The sequence below is a fragment of the Entelurus aequoreus genome, linkage group LG11 (genome assembly GCF_033978785.1).
Source record: "Entelurus aequoreus isolate RoL-2023_Sb linkage group LG11, RoL_Eaeq_v1.1, whole genome shotgun sequence".
Lineage (NCBI taxonomy): Eukaryota > Metazoa > Chordata > Actinopteri > Syngnathiformes > Syngnathidae > Entelurus > Entelurus aequoreus.
The window spans coordinates 66064443-66085983 of NC_084741.1; the positions used below are offsets into that span (position 1 = coordinate 66064443).

Sequence of the window (21541 nt, forward strand, 5' to 3'; positions counted from 1 at the left end):
TTGTTTGTGTTTGTCTCGTCTAAGTAACATGGATTGTACGCGTCACTTCTCCAATGAATGAACAAACACATTAGGCGCGCCTGTCCCGACTATGTATCACACCCAAAGTCGCTTCTAATATGTTGCTCGACATATTTATACTATGTTCATTATGATGTCGTTCAAATGATAGGTAATACATTTTTAGTCAAACAAAGCGCACATTTAAGAAGACGTAGCATGTGCTATTCATTTTTGGATTTTCAATACATTTTGCGTTGACAAAATGGCATCTCTGTTCCCTAAATTAGACCAAAATGACAAAAAGTGACTATTGCGTGCCTTATGACAAAAATTGTCACATTGAAAATCTTACATGTTTCCTAACAGAAATGTAATCATTTTTGTTAAGATTTCATTTTGATTTTAAATGTCTCTCTGTGTTGGCTCTGCGATGAGGAGGTGACATGTCCAAGGTGTACCCTGCCTGCTGGTATAGGCTTCTGCCCTCGGAGTGAGAAAAGTTAGCATTTTCAAAAAGATGTATAATATTTTAATGTCTGTTAGGCCATGAATGCGCACAGGCTGAGTCCTCAGGCGCAAGGAAGGCAAGTAAAAGAGCCTGGAAGCTTGTGTGTTCAGTTCAGCTTCTTGCAACCCCTTGGGGATGAAAACCTGTAAAAGTTTATAGGCTGAGTTACGTTTTGTAGCTCTATACTATTTTTCTTTAGAGGAAGAGGTGGCAAAATACCTCTTTTGATCGTAAAGGCCCTGGTCTATAACATGGTGCTACCCATTTAAAGTATTCACCAAACTATCTAAGTTTTTTTCTAAAACAAAAACGGTATAGTTATGTAAACATAGTGACTATAAGGATTAAAATCCCCAAAATATATGTAATATCTGATCTCTGTAAAGATGTGACTAATCTTTTTTTTTTACAGTTAATAAAATGTAAATAATATATTATAATAATATCATATTAATAATACTATAATATAGTAATATATCTATATTGATAAATAATAATATTATAATATATTTTTGTCATTAGAACCAGTGAGCTGTTGTTACATTTGGCTCTGTAGAAAAATAATAGTAACAATGATAATTAAAAATAACAAATAATATTAATCATAAGCAAATACTTGTTTTTGTTTTTTTTGCCAAAAAATCTGAGGAACAATGTAATGTCGTCATGTCCTGGTGACTTTTTTGGACTTATGTTTGCTTTTTCTTTGTTTGCATGTTTTTAATTTCTGTCATCTGCCCTTATTTTTGGTATATTCCCTTCTTCGTGCCATACACAGGCGTCCACACCTGCTGCCCGACTGGAAACCGGGACACACCTGCAACCGGTTGCTAATCAGTCTCCTATTAAAGTCTGCATCGGTTCTTTTTTGTTTGTTCCGTGTTACCTATTGCTCTACCTATTGTTCTGCTTTGCATTTTTGCCTCAGGCAAAATAAGTTCCCTGTCTTGTGCCCTTATTAGTTGCACTCGCCTTCTTTTGGTCTTTTTTTAGTACTCTTAGACGTGTTTCCCCACTCCTTCGTGAGTGCGATTTCTTTTGATAGATTAAAGAACATTATTTTGTACTCACCTGTCTGTCGTCTGCTGCATTTTGATGTCAGATCACTGAAGCTACCTTTTATGCTTCAACTCCTGTGACACAATGAACATACCTTGTGGTGACCTCGCAGCGACTCCCGCCCCCAAGTCTGCTGGTAACTTCGAGGAGTTATCCAGCCTGATATGGTTAGGGGGCCGCCCTTTTGGGCTATATTTTCGACCTTTTGGCCACATGGGCGGACCCCCCGACTTTTCCTCAAGCTCCCTCCCACTCACCCCTCTCGCTTGTGAGTTTTCCTGTTGAGGTCTGGCGTCCGTCCCCCCAGGGGAGGTTGTGCGGCGGGAGTCGCACAACTACCTCCTACAATGATGACGGCACCCGATAACGCTGCTGTCCACCTGGTCTCCAATGGGTCTTCCAACGACGCCACCAACCTGTCCTTAAGTGGGTCCTCCGTCGACGTCAGACTCATCTCCAGTGGGTCCGACGACGCCATTTGCCATTGGGCGCCTGCCGTTTTCGTCAGTTGCGGAGGAGCCCGCCTGGTGCCCCTAGTCCTTCTCCTCCTCCTCAGTCGTGAGGGTGGCCAGTTCATGGACATCTACCGTCACCTGACTGGGGCCCAGTGGCTTTAGGTACACCGGGTCTACAGCTCCTGTGACGTTATCGCCACTTTTCCCAAAGGGCCTCTCCCTCACTCACCTCCACAGCGGCAGAGGCACGCGTGTTTTCCTCCTCAGCGGCAGGGGTGCGCACCCCACGCGCATCAACCTTGCGAGCGTCCTGCACACCAGCAGCAGCGCCGCCTGGTACTTTGGCATGGACTTCTGCAGCTTCTACCGCAGTCATCACGCCATCACCCTGATTCCCCCTCGTTAGTTGCTCTTACTGTCGGGATCCGGACTCTTCCCCGCTGGCTTCCGGGTCATGTGGCTGGCGTGCCGGCCAAGCATCAAGGCCGCAGTTTTGCGACTCTTCCCCAAAGTCCTCCCATCGACCTCCCTGGTTTCCCACTTGCTTATGGTTTTTTTTTCCTTCCTTTTCGTGTCTGGAGTCTGTTTTGTTTTGGGGGCATCTTGTCACGCCCTGTTGACTGTTTTGGACTCATAGTGGCTTTTTCTCTCTGTGTGATATTTTTAGCTCCTGTCCTGTGCTCTCATTTGGTATATTCACTTCAGGCATCCACACTTGATGCCTGATTGGCAACCGGGACACACCTACAACCGGTTGCCAATGCGTCTCCTTTTTAAGCTATGAGGTTTGAACTTTGGCAAGCATCATTACCCATGGTGCTCTCCAGTCTCTCACAATTTATCTCCTCCATTAATTAGCAGTTAATTATACAACTCTAGCTTTCATCATTTGGGTAATATTTGTCCGTCCAAATGAATGTATGTGGCGGGCCATATTTGCCCAGCGTGCTGCCTATCTCCGCCTATTGCGCTAATTGGCAGCCACGTTTCCGTCAGTCTATTCCAGTGCAGCTGTGACTACAGATGTAGCTTACCACCATCAAAGTGTGAATGTGGTGTGAATGAATTATGGGTTTTCAGTGTCAAGTGCTTTTAGTCGATAGAAAAAATAACTTTTGTATTCAAACCTAATACATTAGTAGTATTAAGGACCCTAGGGTAAGGGTCTGAATTTAGGGTTTCTAGTTATTGATTGAATATAGGGTTTCAATCAACATTGGGGTTTCAAATAAGAGTTTCCAGTGAGAAATTGAGATGGGTGTTATGGTTTAAAACCGGGCTTTGGCTGAGGAGTGGCTGAGGGTTTTAAATTAGGGTTTCTAATTAGGTTTCAATTTAGGTTTTCCAGGTAAGGTATACAATTGTGGTTAGAGTCTTAAATTAGGGTGTACGTTTCTTTTCAGAGTTAGGGTTTAAATTTTGACTTTAAACTGAGTTATTAGGGTTTCAAAATAAGTGTTTCAAGATAGGTTATGGTATTAAATGGGGGTTTTCATGTAGGGTTCAGGTTTCAAATGAAGTTTTCCAGGTATGTCATGAATTTAATTAGTGAAGTAAATTAGATTAAAGTGAATACATCTAATTTCATGAAAAACAATAATAGGGGCGAGGGATACTCTAAAAAAATCCATTCATGGTTGAATTGCGATTCTTCTTTTTTCAGATTCTAAACCGATTAATGATCTCCCCCCGCCCCCCAAAAAAGTATATACATGTATGTATTTGTAAATATACATATATATGTATATGTATATATACATATATGTATGTATATATATATATATATATATATATATATATATATATATATATATATACTTACATATTAAAAAAAAAATATATATATATATAACATACGTATATATCTATATATTCACATATTCACTTATATCTATATATATATTCACATATATATATGTGAATAATATATATAGGTGAATATGTGAATATATAGATATATACGTATGTGTATGTATGTATATATATATTATATATTTAATTTTTTATTTTTTTATATGTAAGTATACTTATATATATATATATATATATATATATATATATATATATATATATATATATATATATATATATATATATATATATATTAATGTGTGTGTGTGTGTATGTATGTATGTATATATGTGTGTTTTTATGAATGGATGGATGGATAGATGTATGTATGTATATTTTACATATTTACATAAACATATACACACATACTGTATATATATATATATGTGTGTGTATGTATGTGTATATATATATATATACTATATGTATATATATATATATATATATATATATATATATATATATATATACTGTGTATATATATATATATATATATATATATATATATATATATATATATATATATATAACATTTATATATATATAACATTTATATATACAGTATACATTTTTAAGAATACATTTTTCAAAGTCTCCATCTGCATTTACTTGCCGCATACATCAGCAGCAAAGAGGGGCTGTTTTAAAAAAGTTTTCTTTAAATTTTTATACAAAATAATAAATTGCAAGAATTTGGTTTGAATTGAGAATTATCACCCAAAGGATCACAATTGAATCACGAGTTGTTGTAAAATTCCCATGCTTCATAATGGTACATACAGTATTACCAGTCACCCTAACTGAGATTTGAACTTTGGTCTCACTACTCACGGCAAGCATCATTACCCAATGAACTATCAATGTAGCTTCTCTATTAATTAGCAGTTTTCAGTTCAACTTCATGTTTTCATTATTTGGGTGATATTTCGCTGGCTAAAATAAAGTCTTTTACTAATGACAATCTCCTCTCTTTTTGTCAGCTGACCTCGACTTGGCAAAGAGCGATCCTGTGGGCATCGCAACCCACCCTCAGATCATCACATATGCGCACCATTGGAATTGTCTTCATCATTCCGCAACAATAAAATCAGTACAGTCACGTGATGCTGACATGTTCACAGTTGTTGACCGCAACGTGCAGGAGATGACCACAACTTTAAATGAAAACAAAGGCAAATTCTATACATACGCTCATAAGGCAAGTAATAGAATGCATAATCCGTCCTGTTCCATATTTCTATGCTGCTGCATTTAACATCAGGATGCTTTGACAAGACGGTAGAGGAATTTGTATTAATTCCAGAAGGGGAAACTACAGGGTTACACAAGACAAGACCGTAAAGACAACAATAAATACAAACACTGGTCATCACTGACAAGTTGTCAGTCAGCAGATAAATGCTTGATGTCCTGAATGCTCGCAAGTATTGTCTTTTTTAGCCATGCTAATTACAGTTTTGGAAGAATGTTTCTTCATTGTTATGATACAGCTTTTTCCCACACTTTTGAATATATTCACACTTTACACCTGTATTTGTATTATTAGTTGTATTAAAATTTAAAAATATTTATTATTATTATTATGGGCCTGCTTGCGAAACAATAGCAACCTCTAATGCTGCAAAGCATTCCCTTTTTAAAAATGTCCAATAATATGCAACAGTAGAAGTTTAAACCATGTTAGTTATAATTTTGGTCAGTTTATTTGAGACTTTATTGACGAATTAATGGTTTTAAACTTTAGATTTTCCCTGGCACTATCTCTAGCTATGACTCATGCTGACTAAAAAGTATGTTGCCATTGTTTAGTAGAGCTCTGGAATGGTGCTGCAAACTGGAAGTGTTAGTGCTGCACCCAAAGTAAAAAAGAACATTCATTTACTAAAAGTAAAAGAAGAATTCACTCTTAACACAAAGCTAAAATGCGGATGTTTTGTTCCAATAGCTTAGCAGATAATGATCTACATCGGATTGGCATTTTTATCTACATTGAATATGATCTATATTGAAAAAAGTTTTGGACACCCTTATTGTTATATATATTAGTTCATGTATTTTTCATTTGAAAATTGCATTAAAACTAACAGATAAACTTTTCTTCCAGCAGTTTGCAGATTATCATGATTAAGTAAAACAATATATAAAGTTGATTACACAAAAGCTAAAACATTTTATGATTTTTGCTTTTTGTTTTTTTACTATACCCAACAAATACCCAGCAGTGACCTCAAAAACAAGGAACGTATCAAACTGTAATTATGGCATACTGTTACACCACGGGGAAACCGGAAAACACTTAAAAGAATATTTACATTCATTTGAAATATTTGTTTATTTTATATTTAAAAAGTACAAAATACAAATGATTGTAGTAGTATATATAGTATTATTGTATTATTCTTGGTAGAAAATTATTGCGATTAGTTTTATTTTTAAAATATATTTTTATTTGCTGTTTTTTTTTTTTTTTTTGTCCTGTCCAGCTTCCCATATCGGCTGTTCAGATTTACTTTACAAAAGAGAAGTGTAGGATACTTCTCCTGTTGCCTTATTTGTATTTGACTTTATTAAATGTATTTATATTATCATTTGGTGCAGCCGGGCCGGAGCAGGAGGGGATAGAAAGAGAAAAAAAGGAAGACAGAGGGGGGAATTGTGGGGACAAGAGGGGGATTAGACAGAGAGACAACAACAGCAAACACAACAACAACAACAACAGAGCAACATCAGCAAATACGACATGTACAAATATGATGGTAAAAGTAATAGCAAATAAGCAGTTAGCGAAAATAAAAAATAATACAGAAATGACAATGAGCATTATTACACTAAAAATGGAGCAATACAAATACCAATAGAAATAGCACTATTGATAATGAACAATACCAATAATTTACCTTTATTATCAACAATACAGTTGTTCAAATGCAACAATACATATACGTGATGATAACTTGAGATACGAAAAAATGCAGAAAAATGGAGGGGAAGAAAGAGAAGCAACCTAAATTAACCTTGTAGATTGTTATAGTAACAATAGGTTAAGCTTTGTCAGAGTGCCATGTGTTATACCCAGTTTACCCTAGGGCAACAACATTAATATATGTTTGATGAAACGTGATTATGTGCATGAGTGTATGTGTGCATATGTACTTGTATATGTACAGTATGTGTATATCTGTGTTTGTACAGTGAATGTATATGTACAGGATGTGTATATGTGTTTGTACAGTGAATGTATATGTATAGTATGTGTATGTGTGTGTTTGTACAGTGAATGTATATGTATAGTATGTGTATGTGTGTGTTTGTACAGTGAATGTATATGTACAGTATGTGTATACAGTATGTGTGTTTGTACAGTGAATGTATATGTACAGGATGTGTATATGTGTTTGTACAGTGAGTGTATATGTACAGTATGTGTATATGTATGTTTGTACAGTGAATGTATATGTACAGTCTGTGTATGTTTGTATAATGAATGTGCGTGTGGATGTACGAACTTTGAGTGTGTAAATATGTACTGTATTTGTATATGTATGTGGGAGCGTAGGTACCTATGTATGTGAGTATATGTGAATTTGTATGTACAATACATTTGACTCCCAGTTTGTGTGGGAGCTAGAGTACGGCCCCAGCCTCCCCGAGAGCCCAACCCACAAACAGTAGGTGTGGTGCCCAGAGAACCAGGGACCACCGCCCCCACGCAGCCAAGCCGGACAGCGACAGGAACCCCAGAGCCCGGCCCACTACGCCGCCCACAAGGGCCAGCAGCAGGCCGCAGACAGACGCACCCGGCAGATGACAAGGCACGAGAAAAGACCACACCCCACACGGGCAGAAAGGCGGGACGCCCCGCAACCGGATACCACCCGCAACCGGACGGGAAGACTGCCCCCGCCCGACCGGCAACCGGGCCCCCATGAGCCCACCCCCCACCCCCGGAGAGCGCGGCGAGGCCAGCCTCCGGCCACCCCACCCAAGTCGGCCGCCACGGGACCACCCAGCATGGGGCCACGGGAACCACCCACCCCACCCGCAGGGTTGCTGTTTTTTATAACACTTGATTTTATCATAATACATTCTTCTACATTTTATGTCGCATTACGAACACATGTTTATTTATAAACATTTAGGGATAGACATTGCTATCATTTTATAATTAATGTATTTATAAATCATTGTTACTGTAATATATTCCTGAATTTATTCCTTTTGTTTCCAGAAAGGGACAAGACCGAAAATTGTCTATGCGACTGTTGGGACAGGAGAACCCGTACCCCGAGAGTCGATCAGAAATTTTTTTTTCAACACTGGAGCATCAGACAGGAGTCCAACTGCTGAGGTACAACCTTGTTTTACTGTTACCACACTACACCAGCTGAACAAAAATCTAAAAGTAGTTTGCGGTGTACCCCATGGGTCAATACTAAGACCACATCTGTTTTTGACAAATAAATGACCAGAACATAAAAGTAATACTGTTTGTCGATGACACTACTGCATTCTGTACAGAAGAGAATGCACAAGACTTAAGGAACACTCTAGGGACTAAGTAGACTTGTGTATAAACTATATATAATGTTGAACTATGCAAGTGTAAACGTGTAATGTTCCTAAAAGTACAATTACATCTCGGGGTAGTTTTACACCTTTGTATTGCATATCTATTGTTGTATATCCGTTAGTCGTGCCACTCTCCCAGGACAGAATGACTGTGTGATGGGTGATGAGCCAAGAAGACGCCAACAAGGAATCGTCGAACAAAAAGGTTTATTTGTTTCAGCGAGCCTCAGACTGGAACTGCAGCTTCCAGGAGAAAGAGAACGGGCCTTATTACTCTTCTGATGTCCTCTCGGACCACTGTCCCTAGATACCTTTTGCACGAAGACCCCCACTCTTCTTAACTCTAGCCTTGGAGCCGGCTATTCTGGACAAAGCCCAATTTGTTGCTTGGCCAGTCAATCTATTTCCTCTGATTGGCTTGAGTCGTGTGACCTTTCGATCCCTATCCTCTACTGCTACTTGTGAGGGCTTCCTACCAGATGTCGCTAATGTGTTTACACTTCCTCTTAAAATCCAACTGCTGCTATCCTTTAAGTTCCCCAATGTCCGGGGGCCAAGAGCCACCACTCTCTGGAGAGCTTGTGATGGACATCTGCACCTAAAGCTATCTAGGGGCATATTTCCTTAATAGGATAATCCTCTAAAGGATTCAGTGACCAAATACAAATACATGCTAGTTCACAATCATATAAGAAAATGGTACACGGTATAATTTACCACACTATGTTCCTTGAAGGAGTAATTAGAGAGGGCACAGAAACTATTGATAGTATAGCACCGCTAAAGCAAAAAAGGGCCCCTAAAAGGCGCACCCCATGGTTTACAGAAGAAATTAGAGCTCATAAATTATCATGTAGAAAACTGGAACGCAAATGGCGCGCGACTAAACTTGAGGTTTTCCATCAAGCATGGAGTAATAGTTTAATAACTTATAAACGCATGCTTACCTTAGCTAAAGCTAAATACTACTCAAATCTCATCCGCCTCAACAAAAACGATCCTAAATTTCTGTTTAGTACAGTAGCATCGCTAACCCAACAAGGGACTCCTCCCAGTAGCTCCACCCACTCGGCAGATGATTTTATGAATTTCTTTAATAAGAAAATTGAACTCATTAGAAAGGAGATTAATGACAACGCATCCCAGCTACAACTGGGCTCTATTAACACAAATACGACTGTATATACGACGGACACTGCCCTCCAAAATAGTCTCTCTATTTTTGATGAAATAACATTAGAGGAATTATTACAGCGTGTAAGTGGGATAAAACAAACAACATGTTTACTTGACCCACTTCCTGGGAAACTTATCAAGGAACTGTTTGTATTATTAGGTCCATCAGTGTTAAATATTATAAACTTATCACTTTCCTCCGGCACTGTTCCCCTAGCATTCAAAAAAGCGGTTATTCATCCTCTGCTCAAAAGACCTAACCTCGATCCTGACCTCATGGTAAACTACCGACCGGTCTCCCACCTTCCGTTTATTTCCAAAATTCTCGAAAAAACTGTTGCACAGCAGCTAAATGAACACTTAGTGACTAACAATCTCTGTGAACCTTTTCAATCCGGTTTCAGGGCAAATCACTCTACGGAGACAGCCCTCGCAAAAATGACTAATGATCTATTGCTAACGATGGATTCTGATGCGTCATCTATGTTGCTGCTTCTTGATCTTAGCGCCGCTTTCGATACCGTCGATCATAATATTTTATTAGAGCGTATCAAAACACGTATTGGTATGTCAGACTTAGCCTTGTCTTGGTTTAACTCTTATCTTACTGACAGGATGCAGTGCGTCTCCCATAACAATGTGACCTCGGACTATGTCAAGGTAACGTGCGGAGTTCCCCAGGGTTCGGTTCTTGGCCCTGCACTCTTTAGTATTTACATGCTGCCGCTGGGTGACATCATACGCAAATACGGTGTTAGCTTTCACTGTTATGCTGATGACACTCAACTCTACATGCCCCTAAAGCTGACCAACACGCCGGACTGTAGTCAGCTGGAGGCGTGTCTTAATGAAATTAAACAATGGATGTCCGCTAACTTTTTGCAACTCAACGCTAAGAAAACGGAAATGCTGATTATCGGTCCTGCTAGACACCAACATCTATTTAATAATACCACCTTAACATTTGACAACCAAACAATTAAACAAGGAGACTCGGTAAAGAATCTGGGTATTATCTTCGACCCAACTCTCTCGTTTGAGTCACACATTAAGAGTGTTACTAAAACGGCCTTCTTTCATCTCCGTAATATCGCTAAAATTCGTTCCATCTTGTCCACTAGCGACGCTGAGATCATTATTCATGCGTTCGTTACGTCTCGTCTCGATTACTGTAACGTATTATTTTCGGGCCTCCCTATGTCTAGCATTAAAAGATTACAGTTGGTACAAAATGCGGCTGCAAGGCTTTTGACAAAAACAAGAAAGTTTGATCATATTACGCCTATACTTGCTCACTTGCACTGGCTTCCTGTGCACTTAAGATGCGACTTTAAGGTTTTACTACTTACGTATAAAATATTACACGGTTTAGCTCCAGCCTATCTCGCCGATTGTATTGTACCATATGTCCCGACAAGAAATCTGCGTTCAAAGAACTCCGGCTTATTAGTGATTCCCAGAGCCAAAAAAAAGTCTGCGGGCTATAGAGCGTTTTCTATTCGGGCTCCAGTACTCTGGAATGCCCTCCCGGTAACAGTTAGAGATGCTACCTCAGTAGAAGCATTTAAGTCCCATCTTAAAACTCATTTGTATAATCTAGCCTTTAAATAGACCCCCCCTTTTTTAGACCAGTTGATCTGCCGTTTCTTTTCTTCTCTCCTCTTCTCCCCTGTCCCTTGCGAGGGGGAGTTGCATAGGTCCGGTGGCCATGGATGAAGTGCTGGCTGTCCAGAGCCGGGACCCCGGGTGGACCACTAGCCTGTGCATCGGTTGGGGACATCTCTGCGCTGCTGACCCGTCTCCGCTCGGGATGGTTTCCTGTTGGCCCCGCTGTGGACTGGACTCCCGCTGATGTGTTGGATCCACTGTGGACTGGACTTTCACAATGTTATGTCAGACCCACTCGACATCCGTTGCTTTCGGTCTCCCCTAGAGGGGGGGGGTTACCCACATATGCGGTCCTCTCCAAGGTTTCTCATAGTCATTCGCCGACGTCCCACTGGGGTGAGTTTTTCCTTGCCCGTATGTGGGCTCTGTACTGAGGATGTCGTTGTGGCTTGTACAGCCCTTTGAGACACTTGTGATTTAGGGCTATATAAATAAACATTGATTGATTGATTGACATTGATTGAAACAGAAACGATGCCCTATTGGGACATGAAATAACTGAACCAACCATTGACATTTTTTTTCTAAGGAGCAGAATGAGCTGGATGTTCTCAAGCAGGAGCTGGAGGCCTTTGCTGTGCCCACCAACATGACGTGGAGTTGGAAAGAACAAAGTAATGGAAGCATGTTGGAAGGAAACTGGACCGACATTGTCAAATCTCACTCGGTAAGGACCCTTTCTGAAGTAAAAAAAAAAAAAAAAAGGTATTATGTCATGGAGCAGCTCCTCTACGGACTGCAGGTGTCACACACACAGACACCAGGGTTTCCTGCAGCGCTTTGTTGTTAAGGCGGCCGCCTTAACAACAAAGAGCCTAAACTAAAGTCTTTTTTTTTTTCTTTTTTTTTTGTCCTGTCCAGCTTCTCAGGCAAATCATATAGTTGATGTAGATGCCCATATCGGATGTTCAGATTTACTTTACAAAATACAAGTGTAGGATACTTCTCTTGATGCCTTATTTGTATTTGACTTCATTAAATGTATTTATATTATCATTTGGTGCTAAACTAAAGTCTTAACAAGCTGCTACGCTTCGTACTGCCTCTGTCAGTACGTCTCTGCAGCACCCGGCATTGTCCCACCCACAGAACCATCTGATTGGTTACACGCAGAGCGGTAACAGCCAATCAGCAGTGCGTATTCAGAGTGCATGTAACAGAATCAGCAGTATGTATTCAGAGCGGTAACAGCCAATCAGCAGGGAGTATTCAGAGCGCATGGAGTCAGTGCTCATGGCAGAGGCAGGCAGAGAGGAGAGACGGTGCGGGTTAGCAGAAAGGTGTTTAGCAGGTGAGCATAAGGCAGCAGACTCTCCCCAAATTATAATAAACACCTCCCAGTCAACTACTAGTAACATGACTATGAGCCCGTTGACGTTCTAAAAATATAAGCTGCAGCTCAGCTCGCTCGCAGTCCTTTAGGTGAAGGCTAATTAGCTTTTAGCGTAACGTTAGCTCATTTTGCGGTGTTTGTCTGCGTGCGTGCGTGCGTGCGTATGTGTTACGGACAGCAAAGCCCTGTCTGTCTGGGAGAAAGACAAGCATTATTGACCTACAGTTAACAACTAAGTTATTTCACTTTACCCTTTTCTGTGTTGAAGCAGCAAAAAAGGACATTATGTTAAATGAAGAGTTTCTGTCTCTGATAGTTGATATAATAAAGTAACTGCATCATAAAACCTACATAAACTCCATAGTGTTCAGGGATGAATAGTCTCTCCTGTTGCTATTGTACTATTTTTTCAGCTATAGTTAAAAGTTAAAGTTAAAATACCAATGATTGTCACACACACACACGAGGTGTGGCGAAATTATTCTCTGCATTTGACCCATCACCCTTGATCACCCCCTGGGAGGTGAGGGGAGCAGTGAGCAGCAGCGGTGGCCGCGCCCGGGAATCATTTTTGGTGATTTAACGCCCAATTCCATCCCTTGATGCTACATTAATCATTAGTAATGTAGCAGCCTAGTTTTGAATGGCAGGGTCCCTGCTATCACATGTTGATAAAAATACAGCATTTACATAATAAAAATCAACTACAGGCTTCCCAAATGCTGTAATAAATTAAGCATGATGAGTTGAGCATATGTCAGCATGTGGCCCCACTTTTAACTCTTTTTTTCAACCGCTTATTGCAAACGCTTATTTACTGTAAGTCATTAATTTGACTTAGTCATTATTTTGTCTTAGTAAGTCAATATTTACTAAGTCAAAATAATGACATACAACCCCCATTTCCATATGAGTTGGGAAATTGTGTTAGATGTAAATATAAACGGAATACAATGATTTGCAAATCCTTTTCAACCCATATTCAATTGAATGCACTACAAAGACAAGATATTTGATGTCCAAACTCATAAACTTTATTTTTTTTTTGCAAATAATAATTACCTTAGAATTTCATGGCTGCAACACGTGCCAAAGTAGTTGGGAAAGGGCATGTTCACCACTGTGTTACATGGCCTTTCCTTTTAACAACACTCAGTAAACATTTGGGAACTGAGGAGACACATTTTTTAAGCTTCTCAAGTGGAATTATTTCCCATTCTTGCTTGATGTACAGCTTAAGTTGTTCAACAGTCCGGGGGTCTCCGTTGTGGTATTTTAGGCTTTATAATGCGCCACACATTTTCAATGGGAGACAGGTCTGGACTACAGGCAGGCCAGTCTAGTACCCGCACTCTTTTACTATGAAGCCACGTTGATGTAACACGTGGCTTGGCATTGTCTTGCTGACATAAGCAGGGGCGTCCATGGTAACGTTGCTTGGATGGCAACATATGTAGCTCCAAAACCTGTTTGTACCTTTCAGCATTAATGGCGCCTTCACAGATGTGTAAGTTACCCATGTCTTGGGCACTAATACACCCCCACCACAGGAACAAAGGATTTTGTGAGCTTGCCTCCGCTGATCAGAATTATAATGGGAATAAAATAAATGAATAATAAAATGCATTTTGTGAATAATTAAACAATATAAATATACAACAATGTAAGACGATATAACAATATCAACAAAGTAATAAATTAACTAAAATTTGCAATTCCGGTAGGAATTGGGTGTGAATGCCCTATGTGCGCAAGGTCCAGGGTGAATGGAGTGTGTGGATGTTAATACGGTTCAAATTGGATGAGAAGTGTGGGATAAGGAAAGGAGAGGTTTGTACTGTATATTGCCCATTAATTTTCAATGTGGCGAAATTCCTGGTAAATACGGGTAATCAGGAAATTTTCGAAACCGGGAAACATGCTGGCGCGAATGTCCAGAGTGAGTGGGGTGTGTGATGGTGGAACCGTTCAAATCGAATGATAAATGTGGTAAATGCAGTCCAGTACATATTTCCTATTCATTGTCAATGGGGAGAAAATTACCGGAAATTCCGGAAAAAAACGTGAATTTTGGGAAAGGGAAAACATGTTTTGCGTTCGATATATCGGAAGAAAAGTGTGTGTGGATGGGTGAAAGGTCGAATTGGTTGAAAAATGTGAAAAGTGTGCAAACCGTTTGTTTTGTTTGCATGTAATCTTTTATATGACATTATTGAACTGAAGATTACCCAAAAAATTAAACCATGATAATAGTGCACAAACATAACTGCCGTAAAACAAGTTGACAGGAAGTGACATAGTGATTGCGCATGCTTGGACCGATCAGTTCTTCCGGTACCGATCGGGTAGTACTTACAAATTGGAAAACTTGCACATTTTTTAAAATAAAATACCAATTTATTTTTGTGGAAAATTGTAACTTTGAAGTTAAACAGCCTAGTGATTTAAAAACTTCTATTATAATAGTAAGTAATACATTCAAAAATAAGAAATACAATCTACAACAAATTGTCATAATTATTGCAGCAATACAGAACATAGAGAATGTGTCATTCAATCGATCGGAACTGGACTGCTTGGTTTGTCTTGGAAGACGTTTCAGTGGATATGGAGGAATAAGGTGATAGACGCAGACGTGACAGACGCAAAAAGATTGTCCTTCCATATGTATCAGATCTATCTGAGAAACTCCAAATCATTTTCAAGCAACACAACATCCCAGTACACTTCAAACCAGGCAAGACCCAGAGACACCCCACACCCACAAAAACAATCTGGTTTAGTATGCTATCTAGTGTAATGATGAATGCACTGATTCATGTATTGGGGAAACAAAACAACCACTAAGCCGACGCATGGCACAGGACGGACGGGCAAACTCTTCAGGCCAAGACTCAGCTGTCTACCTGCACCTCAGGGAGAAACAGCACTTCCTTTGAGAACAGCAATGTATTGTGGACAGGGAGGACGGATGATATGAAAGAGGAGTGAGGGAAGCCATCTATGTCAAGGTTGAAAAACCATCCCAGAACAAAGGAGGTGGTCTGCGACACCACCTGTCTCCCACATACAACACAGTCCTTTCAACCATTCCTAAAATACTCTGCAATTTAGCCTCCAACAAAAAACAGGAGTTAGAAATATTCTGGTCACAGAAAGTGACCAGAGGGTGACCAGAATGCCATTTGTGTCATTTGTTTACAACTGAATGGAATGCTTACGCAGGGGATTCCTAGTAGTCGATCCACAAAGACCGTTCTGCATACAATACCTTAATGCTAACGAGGGGAATTTACATTTCAACGATTGTCATTGGCTTTGACAGTTAGGATTGCTCGTTTGCATTAAAACAGTTGTTTTTCTCATACGACAGGGCGAAAACCATTCTTGCCCAGGCTTACACTCCTGGTTTTTGGAGTATAAATATTTTGGGTTTTGGCACCAGCCGCTGGACTACATCTGACCAATCCAGGTCTATGAGCATGAACTGATGAAGCCTACTTGTATGAGCGGCGAAACGTCTTCTAAGACAAACCAAACAGTCCAGTTGCGATTGATTGAATGCCCTGAGATGACAATGACATTGATGAATGAGAACATTCATAGACATAGAGAATGTGGAAAAAAAAGGATTACAACTTCAGTTGTAATATTTGATGCTCATAATTTCTGGTGTTCCAGAGTTCAACCTTACTCGCACTGTCATCGGTGCTTAATGAGGAAGTGCTGCGTTGTAGTGGCTAGCGCTGAAGCACTAACGATGTTATGAGGGGCTGCTGTTGGAATTTGAAGGTCAGCAAAAAAGTTTTAAAAAAAAAAGAGTTTTAGACTCTGTGTGACTTTACTTGTATATTATCACTCTCAATCACTTGTTGAGGTGGCTGGGTCTGCATTGTTTTAGCACTAAAATGAGGCAACAATCGCTGCTTATTTTTTCATTTCGGTTACTACCGTTTAAGTGCCAATATGGAATCAGGTTTCAGTGCCCATCCCTAGTTAAGAACGAGGAAAATGTATGATTATTTGTATTTACAATAGTAAAAAAATAGTTTAATGGGTGAGGGCGGACCTACGTATCTTCCGCCTACCAATCCCCTAGCAACCGGGAATTCGTTGAAAACAAACCAGCTCACAGCGAACACAGCATTGACAGAAAAAGCATTTAACGAGCGTTGTGGCTTGGAAGTCGGCGTTAAATCCTTCATTTATGCATTTTTACTTATTCGCATATCGTGTGAAAAAACGAAAATGTATTATTTGCGTCAGACTCGTCTCAGTGAACTTTAAAGCTTCTCAGGCTTAGCTTAGCTTGCTAGTTAGCTTAGCCTGCGCGCTACTAAGAAAGAGACGCGGAAGTTATCAACAACAAGATCAAGTGTTAGTGTATAAAATATTGAGAGATTTGAGGGCTACATGTATTGTTTAAGTACAACTGTTCTTCGCCAGGTGTTCTTTGGCCGCCCTGGCTTACGTTTTCCCGGTGGTGTCCATCTTAACGCTGCCTTTGGTATCCTCTCGTTGTCCGGTTTTCGAAAATAGCTAGCTAGGCTATAGACTATATAGTATATACCGCATGTTATTTTTGTACAACAACAACTTCAGCTGTCGAACGTTATAAGGTAAAAATTCAACAAGTACAACATTAGCACGGACGGTATAGCCAAGTTGTGGTTAAGAAGGTGGATTTTTGTTCCTTATATTTACCAGAAACGAAGTGATCCGAACACACGACCCGGGACTTTGGGGGACTCCAGTGAGAACCGTCCTTTAGCACAACCAAAAACAACACCGTTTTTCGGCATTTTGGAGGCAGAATGACGGGTTTAACCAGCGTAGGTCGACAGGTTAAAGAGTAATGGCAACGGTTTGTTTTCAACGCCAGTCTCGTTGCTATGGCTCGAAGAACCCGTATGTAGCTCAGTTGCCCGGATGTCGGCCCTCACCCATAGGTAAAAAATCAAGCTCCTATGGATTATTAAATCAGAAAAACTCCCTGTGTTGTTACTGTTATTATCAAAGGTCAAGTGTTTTTACAGTGGTTACATTAGTTTTTGACTTGTATGGCACTAAATAAAATAAATAAATAAACTTAAAAAGTGAAGTTATGATGTGTAACTTTCACTAAGTTTTACAAAGCTTAACTTCCATTTGTGATAACTGTATCCATCCATCCATCCATCCATCTTCTTCCGCCTATCCGAGGTCGGGTCGCGGGGGAAGCAGCCTAAGCAGGGAAGCCCAGACCCTCCTCTCCCCAGCCACTTCGTCCAGCTCCTCCCGGGGGATCCCAAGGCGTTCCCAGGCCAGCCGGGAGACATAGTCTTCCCAACGTGTCCTGGGTCTTCCCCGTGGCCTCCTACCGGTTGGACACCTCCCGAGGGAGGCGTTCGGGTGGCATCCTGACCAGATGCCCGAACCACCTCATCTGGCTCCTCTCGATGTGGAGGAGCAGTGGCTTTACTTTGAGCTCCCCCCGGATGGCAGAGCTTCTCACCCTATCTCTAAGGGAGAGCCCCGCCACCCGGCGGAGGAAACTCATTTCGGCCGCTTGTACCCGTGATCTTGTCCTTTCGGTCATAACCCAAAGCTCATGACCATAGGTGAGGATGGGAACGTAAATCGACCGGTAAATTGAGAGCTTTGCCTTCCGGCTCAGCTCCTTCTTCACCACAACGGATCGATACAGCGTCCGCATTACTGAAGACGCCGCACCGATCCGCCTGTTGATCTCACGATCCACTTTTCCCTCACTCGCGAACAAGACTCCTAGATACTTGAACTCCTCCACTTGGGGCAGGGTCTCCTCCCCAACCGATATGATAACTGTATATATTTGTTTATTAAACCACTATGTGTAACATATGCTAGCTGTTGAGGTGTTTCTATATTTTTATGATCAAGAAAATTTCACTCTGAGTACATTAAACTTGTTTTTACACGTGTTTAAAAGGTTCAATTGTTTCTTATTAGCCAATGTAGTCACTAAATTTTAGAATGGGGAGACACAAATGATAGATTATTAGGTTCCACAAACTCGTATCTAGTTCAGTTTTGTGAATTCCACCAGGAATGAGCGCTCTTACTTGACTCTTCTCTGTTTTCGTTGCCAGGCGATGACTCAGACGCAGCGTCACCAGCAGGAAGCTCTGTGGGAGTTTGTGCAGACTGAGCTCAACTACATTAACAATCTCATTATCATCCAAGATGTAAGACGCCGCCTGGCGCCCACCCTAGAATGTTAGTGTTGTTTTTTATAAAACAATTATTTACACTCAATGCTTCCTGCAGTTGGTGATTGCAACGCTGATCAACATGCACCGGTGTGAATTCCTCATGGAGGTCAGTGCGCCTTACTTATTTTTGGGTGTCAGAACACATTTTCTGTTCCATGTGATGAAACAAGAAGATGAGAGAAAACATTTGAATGTAGCACACAGCATGTTTCCACTGAGAAGGTGGAAAAGAAAAAATCAGTCACTCATGTAACTTCTAGGGCCTGATTTACTAAGATCCAATTACCACGCACTAAACACTGTGTGTAATCTATAAAACTGTGTGATCTACTAAGACTGCGGGTACAATTGAAAAGTGGTGCATACCACCTTATTTAACTGAGAATTTCCTGTGTTCTATAAGGGGCATCACCATGGAGGCACTCAATCATTTACTGCACATTCAGTCTATCTTGTGGGGTTTTCGAACATGCATGAGACATCTGATTGATTGATTGAAACTTTTATTAGTAGATTGCACAGTACAGTACATATTCCGTACAATTGACCACTAAATGGTAACACCCGAATAAGTTTTTCAACTTGTTTAAGTCGGGGTCCACGTAAATCAATTCATGGTAACATCTACCAATTTTTATTGGCATTTAATGTTGGTCATCTTACCATAAGAAAGAAAATAGTTACATTTACAAATTACTTCTCCCAAAAAGTAATTGAGTTAGCAATTCAGTTACCTCATTGTAAGAGTAATTACTTACTCAGCAAAGTAACTGTGACGTTATTTTTCATGTTATTTTATGCGCTATTACGATTATATCTATAACGTGAAATAAGTTTATATTAACTGATTGAGGAATAAAAACACTATATACAGTACCGGTATTTTAGAACATTTGGCAATTTATCTGAACTCAGTAGATTGCTGTGTGCCATATGACATTCATAGAAATAAAAATGTATAAAAAAATAAATATTCCATAAAGTAACAACATTTAATATTGAAAGTACAAACCCCAATATGGTACCAAAAGTGTAAACTTATGTAAAAAAAAAAAGACACACAAAGGAAAATTTGGCCTTTAAGTATTGCAATTCTCTGTACCTGTATACCAAAATACAGCCTGAAAGAACTTTGGATAAAACTGTTAGCCGGTTTTGGGCAAAGAAATAACATGAATCCAAGTAAAACTTTTAAAAACGTCCCTGTATGATATTCTGACAGTAAAATTGCATTTGTGTACAAATATTGGTTCCCATCAAAACCCATCAATTGAATTTTTTTTAATCAGCCACTTAAGTCACCCATCATGCAGTATACAATTATAAAAGGATGTTGCTGAATCTACAATATATCTAATTTTTTTTTCTTTTTTTTTTTTCTTCGGACTGTTCAAATATGTAGGGCAGAGGATTGCCATTGTCTGTCTTTGCAGGGGTGGCACCAATCCTATGTGTGTAACCGTCAGTTTGCACGTACTTTTCAGGCGTGCTAAATAAAGACGCTAATTTAGGTGCTAATTTTGGTGCCGCAATCACTGAATTGTAGGAGTGTAACGGTATTGTACAACCCGCGGTATTTCGGTTTCAAAGTCTTTACAATAATACCATGACGCCTGACGGTATCAAACAAAACCTTGGCGTGTATTTTTTTACCGCCCTTTACTGTAGCTTTGGCCGGGTCTGCAAAAAAACTGCATCTCCCAGAAACCTGTGTGAAGTTGGCCCCCCGCCCAGAATCCTCTGCACAGTGCGGGGCGCCAAGGTGGGGGCGTGGAACGCCGTGAGCAGGAATTGAGGTGTTGTTTTTTGCTGGAAGTGAAGTGTGTTTTCGTAGTCAATGGGAGGAATAGTTTTTTTGGACATTTCCTGAAAAATGTTATCAAAATCTATCCATAACTATTTGAGTTATGTTGCTAACAAACAGACAAACAAACCCTGGCAAAAACATAACCTCTTTGACAGAGGTAAGAAAGTCTGCGTTTTTGCAAAGCAATACTTTCCAAGGCGACACAGAGCCAGCCGGTCACGTCCCACCGCACGCCCACGGAGATAATCTCCAGAAAAAATAAGTGGAAACTGAAAAACTACTTTATCTCGATGTCACGGGGGGTGCTGGAGCCTATCCAGCTTCAATCGGGAGGAAGACAGTGTTCACCTTGGACAAGTCACTCCCTCATAAATCCAAAAAAGATATTTGTAGCCAGCAAAGCCAAACATCAGTTTATGAGCTATTTACATTATTAAAAGTTAAATTGTTAGTTAACTCTTCTGAGAAACAGCATTTTCCAGACTGATAAACATGTCCACTGTGGAGGACACTGCTTCTTAGAAGGTAAAAGTTGAAAGACACCAAAGTGAACATTATTGTTTTACCCTTTATGTTTACATTGTCACTTTGAAGACATGCAACTGAACGTTTTTTTTAATCATTTGCTTTAAACAGTGAATGTCTCCGCACAATTCTTTGCCCTTAAAAGTTTATGTTTGTAGTAATAAATAGGCTTTTATTTAGATTTTAGCATTATGTTTGTGTTCTATTACAACAGTCCTTCTTAAATAGTGGGGTTGGGCCAGGGGGGCACATGTGACCTTGTACCAAAACCTTTTGCCGTACCAGAATATGATGAAGCTTATGGAGCACTTAGCTTCACTGTAATCACGGTGGTAGACGAGGAAAACCTTGTGT

The 21541-nt window shown here is 40.0% G+C and overlaps 1 protein-coding gene across 4 annotated transcripts in view; it reads left to right on the forward strand.

Moving 5' to 3' along the window:
• The first annotated feature begins 6600 nt into the window (after positions 1–6600).
• plekhg6 (pleckstrin homology domain containing, family G (with RhoGef domain) member 6) overlaps positions 6601–21541 on the forward strand; it is a 36356-nt gene continuing 21415 nt past the window's right edge. Inside the window, exons 1-5 of one of the 4 annotated variants that reach the window (XM_062063803.1) lie at positions 7218–7922; positions 8105–8224; positions 11819–11956; positions 18733–18828; positions 18911–18961. In XM_062063803.1, coding sequence (XP_061919787.1) covers positions 11879–11956; positions 18733–18828; positions 18911–18961 — 225 coding nt within the window. In that variant the 5' untranslated portion in view covers positions 7218–7922; positions 8105–8224; positions 11819–11878. Of the gene's footprint in view, positions 7923–8104; positions 8225–8584; positions 11626–11818; positions 11957–18732; positions 18829–18910; positions 18962–21541 lie in introns of those variants that run through there. The other 3 variants (XR_009827811.1, XM_062063802.1, XM_062063801.1) reach the window with 3 other exon arrangements.